Below are 7465 nucleotides of genomic sequence, written 5' to 3' on the forward strand. Positions count from 1 at the left end.
AATGGGGATGGGATCATGATACCCGTACCCGCCCCGCCCCGTTGCCATCCCTATCTGACGCACTTAAATATAATAATATATAGGATATTTTATTTAAATAGATTTATCTATTAAAATGAGTTTAATAAGACGTTACGTTATCCAAATAAAAGTTATCCAACATTCTTTGTAAATACTATGCAGTCCAAATATTTTCCGGAAACATACTTCAGAAAATACAATTCAAAATGTATTTAAAAATTATATTTCACATGTATATTTTCATATACGGAAGTAACTTCCGCATTAATCAATCCAAAATACATTAAAAAAATTATATTCTAAAATATATATTTCAGAAGATATTTTTAAATTTAAAAATGTATAATCCAAAATATATTTTTTAAAATTATTTCAGATTGTCCAAAACATGTTTCTGAATTCAGAAATAACTACCAAATTAACCATTCTAAATACATTTTAAAAAAATACATTCGAATTATTTCCGAATTCAGAAATATATTGAAAATGTATATTCCAGAATACATTAAATAAAACTTTTCAGACTGGATGTTCCTAATGCTATTAAATGCATTTCTAATACTCTTAACACACTCATCTGCAACCCATTCACTGCTGTTATGACCTTTCACTCTCAGGTTTATATAATGTGTACAAACCCATCATTCACAGCTCTTATAACCTCTATTATTCATAGTTTATATACATGTGTACAGAGGAAGACACAACATAGTTTGTTAAAATCTAAACACCCCTCACATTTTCCAACATTTGTCCTTGTCCACATCCCTTATTCTTTTTCTATACTTATAACCAATTAGCCTTCCACTACACCCACCTCATTATTTAAGTTATGGAGGTGGAGAGTAGCACCTATAAAAATGGAGAAGGCCAAGGACAAAAGAAATGGATGGAAAGAGGTGAGAGCGGTGTTGAGGAAGGAAGAAGGGTCAGAGAATGTGTCCACCTCTCAAATTAGGGGTTTTAATATACTTTTAATGAAAAATAAAATGAAAATTACAAAATTTACGGATACAGATATTAACACTCAATTTCGTCCGAATGAATACATTTGTTTTGTTAAACAAATAATAAAATAAAACAAAAAATATGTTTTCGATTGATGATGGGTTTTATAACTTTATTTCTACAATAAAAAAACAAAAAGAAGGGAGAATTTAATTTGTTATCACACCCTTCTCATAAGCCCAAATGTTTTGTACATATTTTCACCCTCACACTGTTTGTTATTTACACACTCCATACATGACATGTCAGAAAAGGACATTTCATCATCTATAATATTAGGAGCAATATTATTCATAATATTTAGAATAAATATCTTGAATTTATGTTTATGTGATGTTTTTCATTGATTTTTGAAGATATTATTTTAAGAATTAGAAGCACATATTTTCGATAATAATGATTTTTAGAGAATGATACAATTTTAATAATTGGAATAAAATATTCCTTGTAATAATTAGAATTAATTATATGAATAATATATTATGATTTGATCAAGATCTTCATGTACCTATACCAGAAAATATATGATTATAGTAATTACAGACCAGACAATATTTTGTTAATAATTATAATCAATATCCTGAATATTATGCAACATGCAACGATCTAATTTCTATGATATGTTTTATTGGGACCAATTCCTTCCTCATATATTTTATTATAATTAAAGACTACGATTTCAGTGGTATCTCAATGTGTCTATATAAACACAACACCTCTCCAATGCGAGAAATAAAACAAAAAAATCGAAAAACTTCTTTTCTTTCTATTACTAGAGTACACACGCAAAAGGGATCACCTTAAATGTGTTTGGGATTTATGATTGATTGACTTGTTGTATGACTAAATGTATCTGGGTTTGAATGTTAGGTTATTAATATGTCCAACCCTTCTCTTTCTTTTATTTTGGTAATTAGAAATATTTTCATAGACTTTTAATTTTTTTTAAAAATAAAAAATAATATTATTTTTTATATAATTTTTGAATATGATGTCAAGTAATGGATTTACTTGATAACTAAGTTTGTTATCATGATAAATCTCGGATTCTCTTGATATTAATACAATATATATATATATATATATATATATATATATATATATATATATATATATATATATATATTAAAATCTAAAAATTAAAAAAAAAATAATAATATCAAATAACAATTATGTTTGCAAAGAACTATATTATCCCTGATTTTCAAAAAAAAATTAAGGAAATATGTAAGAGTAAGATATCAACCTTGTCGAGTCCTAAAAAATAAAAGATAATTTTGTTTTTTTATCTTTATTAATTACATGTATTTATTTTATTTCAGTTTTGGGAACAATAAATATTTTAAAACATCTACTTTTTTTATCTTGCATGCTTAATAAAATGAAATCAGTCTTATGACTGTGGGTGCTAATACTTTCTCCATCGTAACCTACTCCCGATCACAAATTTGATTTCGAAAACGATTTATTTTAAGATGTTTCCATCGTTTTTCATAATAAACTATGAGAACGATTCCTCTATATTTTTTTAAATTATTTTCGCTATTTCGTCGCGATTTCGGTTACATCAGGAAGTAATCGGGTCTATGATGTTTTTCACTCATGGACAATTTGAACTTTTTCCGTAGGCACAAAAAAAAGACAGTATGGGGGTCCTAAAAGAAATTGCCCGTAATTTGATCCCGTCAAAAACAGGAAAGAAATTGGTTTAGACCAAAAAGAACTTACAAAGTAGTACGGGCTTTAAAAGTCTGATCATTTCAGGATTGCCAGCATCCGATAACAATTATCTGCCAACTTAAAAATCGGAAAATTATCTTTACAAATTTTGTACGATGAAAATTGTTACCAGAAGCTAATTACAACCTGCTATACCCCTAAGAAATTAGCTGCCTTGGAGAAGTATCAAACTGTCAAATGATCAATACCCTTTTGCAAAAGTATGTGGAATATGGAGGGATGAAACTACGACGCCATGGAACTGCACAAAGCCGAGATACCCAAGTTTTTATACATAGAAAACAGGTAAAGTCCCCCCCCACTCGAGCCTTAAAAGTCCCATCTCTTCTTAATTCGAAACATCAAAACAGAAGATTTGATGTCGTCTTGCGGCACCTGAAGCATGAATTGAACTTTCATCTGCATCGGAGCTGTTTTAGCTTTCCCACCTTCATCTCCAACCTGAATGAAACTAAAGTGGTGACTCCGAGAAACAGGTAACAAAATACTTCAGGTGGAATCCACTACCATCCACAATTTATCTGCATACACTTGACAGACTATTTTCTCACTACTGAAAAGCGGATCATAATCTAACAGTTTAGAGATAGATTGAAGCAATCAAGAATTGGAATTCCAACAAAAGTCTTGGTACAAAGAAGATAATAGCAAAGTATTAAAAGGAATTTAGTTAAACATTCAAGAAAAGAAAAAAAGGTAAACCAATAAGCCATTTTCCTATATTGATATACTATCTTCCATGGTTCAAGAAGTCCATGCATGCATCCCTTGTGCAGGAGACAGTATTCAGTGGTGCCTAAATGTAAAACAACAATGCAGGTTTAATGTATTTCGAAAGCTATCTACAATTATATTCTGAAATGTAAGTGCTCAAACCGAAAAGTTAGCTAATAATATGATAGAAACTAGGTCAGAGTTCTATCAACTGAAAAGAGTACAAATGATTTGCAGAACTTTCAAGAGGCCTGGACTCCTCCAACAACAATATGAATTGTCTCTCGAAACACAAGATAAATCCTTTCCTTTTCAACCCTTTAATTGTTTTATAGGCAACATGTGCTGTCTCTCTAATTAGCTCAGTCCAAAACTTACTAAATCTCAAATTATTATACTAATTAACCCTGGGGTCACTTAACTTAACGATTTGCTCCATTGAGGAAGGGATCTGGGACAGTGTATGAAACTACCATTGGAAGTATGCAACTCCACTGATATTTTACTTCATTTGACAGATTTACGTCTTGTATCAAATAAATATTGAAGACAAGAATTTTGGTGCAAGTATGTATGTTATTGCATATTAAGCATTAATATTTGAGAAATAAAAAGACTCTGTTACTAAAAACTAGGAATTATAATCATAACAAGGGGTATCAATGATATTGAATATGAATTACATAATTGAAAAATGAAGCACTTACCCAAAGAGATGCCCAGCCAAGGCGAACCTCTGAATCATAACCAGCTTTAAATTTAAAATCTTTACCATAGGTGCGCTTGTACACAGCACTCCAATAGTTGGAATCACAATTATACCAGTAGCTATACATTAAGCATTTAAAAAAAACACATCAATAAATAGGCAAACTGATTCTTTCAATTAAAATGTGTCACTGAAATACTATAATGCATAAAATGTATAGCAGGTAATCAACATCTGAATTAGTTAATTAAATAGGAATATAAAACAATAGCAGCTATGACGAAACAAACTGGGATTGTAGCATAACTTACAAGATTACAATTATAAATGCGAAAATTGAGAAAGCTAAATTGCAACTTAATTTCTTCTCCAGATGTACCTTCACAAGGTCAATTTGTAGATATTCCAAAAGTATTGTGGAATCCAGTTTTAAAAGGATTTTTAGATGGATCTTATGCTATTGTGAAGATGAAGCCAGGTATCATAGCAAGTTTCAAAGATTTTATTTCATGTTATGTGTAGATAGGATAAATGGAACCCAATATTTAAGAATATACGATATGACAACAATTATAGCTCAATAATTAAGGCGTACATTATGTAGTTACCATTAACGTGCATAGTTTTTCAAACTCAGTTAAAAGGAACTTATCTATCATCTACCGAGAAATTGGAGTGCAACAAAAACAGTGAATGCACAAATGAAAGGTTCTTAAGAAAGTGTCATAACCTTAATTTGTCAGAAGGACCAAACCGACGCTTAAAGGCAAAAGATGGGGCATTTGAAGGAAGTGAAAGTATTGGAAGAAATGACATTTCGTCGTCCTGCATTTATTTAAACATTCAACAGTAGGCACAAGGTAGTATCTGACAACCAAATACAAATGATGGGAAAAATAATTGATACCCAAAGCGATACACTTATGATATACACGAAGAACGACACTCTATTATAATTTACACTATTAAAAATACAATGTTTTGTGGGTCTCACTCAAGATTTCATAGTTCCAAAAACTTTTAACCACCAATTAAGTCTTAGAAGAAGCGTGGAGAGTGTGTTATCAGCACTTCCCTTTTGTCAGGATAACAATGATGGGGAAGTAAGTAGTAATGCTCCACGAACAATAATCCTAAAACCAGGAAAGTACCTTGTAGCAGTATCTCAATTTCACTTCTTCATCTTTGTACTGGGCGGAGCAGACTCCATTCAAAAATTGTCCTTTAAGAATCCCACTGACAGACAACAAACTCTTGACCTCCTCGTCTTCTTTCTCTTGCAGAGAAACTTCACCAAGAGGAAATCTTAAGGTTGCTTTCGGCTGTGGATAGAATTCAAACAAGAAAATGATGAAATATAATAGTAGTATTGTGTTTTTGCGTTTGTTTTTTCCAAGATAAGATGATTCGAATACAGACCAATCCAACGGATGGAACTGGAGTTGATAGCTGAAGTGAATAGCCAGGAGGGGCGAGGTTTGCAAGCATGGTAACCTCTCCTTGTTGAGCCTTTGGAGAAGAAAGAAGAGAGACATGAGAATGTGAAGAATTAAAGAATGGAAGATGCAGAGGTAGAAATAAGACCTTGACATCGTGAGAAGCAGTGAGTTGCAATCTGGGACCAACATCGAGAGAAGTCTTAACGAGAGCATTATGGTCTTCGAGGTCGTAGTGGAGGCTAAGGTGCTTGGATACAAAGCTGATTTGGGGTTCGGAGATGTCGCCTTTACCGCTGTGGTTGAATGAAAACTTGAACTTGGCAAGGCTGTCCAACAACTTGCAAGAAATTTTATGGAAGAAGACTGCGCTTTCACTGTCGAACTCGGATGTAACTCTGAGGGCTGGCCTCCTCGGAAATGAGAAGAGATTTCGCTTACAGTTGTGTGTTGATGTCACTGCCAGAGGCAACTGTGACTGTGGCTCAACCACCGCAGTTGCTCCTGCGGATGGGACCATGATGTAATTAGGGTTTTCAGCTGCTGATTCCATCTCCACCCTCCGATTCTCTCTCTTTAACATGAAAGCCACTACCCTTCTACACCTCTATTTCTAGGGCCACCGGCCACCGCTAAATGCTAACGTTTCTTATTGAACTAAAATTCTATCCCCATTAGATTCTTCCCATGCCTGCTTCATACAAAATAAAATCTAATCTGATAGTCTCCTTATTTTCTTCTGTCATGAATTATTTTATTTTGGTCTTAAATAACATATCATCGTACCGTAATTAATAAAAAATAATTAAAGAATATAAAAATTTCAAAATTTTAATATAACAACTTTTTAATAAAATTTAAGTAAAAATATTAAAATATATGATATGAACTTAAAGTTTAATTAAGTTATTTTTTATTTTCTAAAAAATTAAACATGTAAAATATCATCTATATCACTTTCAAATTAACTGCAAAATGACAATGACTGGTATATAAATTTTGAATATGTTAATAAAATCATTTTTAATAGAAATTTAACTAAAAATACTTAAGTTTATTATAAAATCAAATCTTAATTAAGTTATTTTAATATTTTTTTCTATTATAGCTCTTTGCTTCTTGAAAAATGAAAATAAAAGACAAAAACATGACAAATTTTAAAGGGCACAAAACTGATTATATTTTCAAACCTTGAGATAAAATACATGAATTGAAATTATAATAACAGATTATTTTATCATATTAACATTTTTTTTTTAAGTTATTTTAGTTTTATAGTAGTAACAAATTTAACGTATAAACCTAATTATATTAATTATATTCATTATAGGGAAATGCATTATGCATTGCATAGGGACTCATACATCTTAGTCAAAGTGGGTTTGATATATTTTTGAGCCAAGATTGATCTGGTATATCTCGGTCATAATAATTTGGTGAGTCTAGTCTTGTATCTGCTTCATTAAATACTTGATAAATTTTAATTAAAATAAATTTGGTGAGTCTAAGGATAAATACATGTTGGTTATATATTGACTAACTCACTAACTCGATATAAGTGACCAAAGGTATGGAACGAGAAGTGTCAGACTTAAAAAAACATGATACATCCGGATAAGGACCTGCTAGCTTTGACAAAACAATAATACACATGTTTAAACGTTATGATAATTACAATTATGTATTTGTTGTTAGAAAATGATTACTCAAATAATACTAAATACTAATAATAATATAAATATGAAATAATATAATAATAATTATTAAATCAATAATAATACTAAGACAATATATAAAACAATGAATTTTAATCAGAGATTAACAATTATAATAACAA

At 30.7% G+C, this 7465-nt stretch overlaps 1 protein-coding gene across 2 annotated transcripts; it reads right to left on the reverse strand.

Moving 5' to 3' along the window:
• Positions 1-2749: 2749 nt before the first annotated feature.
• Positions 2750-6360, reverse strand: LOC114178869 (outer envelope pore protein 37, chloroplastic). Of its 2 annotated transcripts, none has more exons than XM_028064992.1 (6): positions 5777-6359; positions 5612-5701; positions 5344-5514; positions 4923-5017; positions 4191-4311; positions 2750-3210 (listed from the first exon to the last, which is right to left on the reverse strand). In XM_028064992.1, the coding sequence occupies exons 1-6, from the start codon at positions 6209-6211 to the stop codon at positions 3079-3081; spliced, it is 1044 nt and encodes a 347-aa protein (XP_027920793.1). In that variant the 5' UTR covers positions 6212-6359; the 3' UTR covers positions 2750-3078. The 2 variants fall into 2 exon arrangements, with proteins under 2 accessions (XP_027920793.1, XP_027920794.1); XM_028064993.1 differs by lacking the exon at positions 2750-3210 and adding an exon at positions 3234-3565 and having other exon boundaries at positions 5777-6360.
• Between the last annotated feature and the right edge of the window lie 1105 nt (positions 6361-7465).

Source organism: Vigna unguiculata, chromosome 3 (genome assembly GCF_004118075.2).
Source record: "Vigna unguiculata cultivar IT97K-499-35 chromosome 3, ASM411807v1, whole genome shotgun sequence".
NCBI lineage: Eukaryota > Viridiplantae > Streptophyta > Magnoliopsida > Fabales > Fabaceae > Vigna > Vigna unguiculata.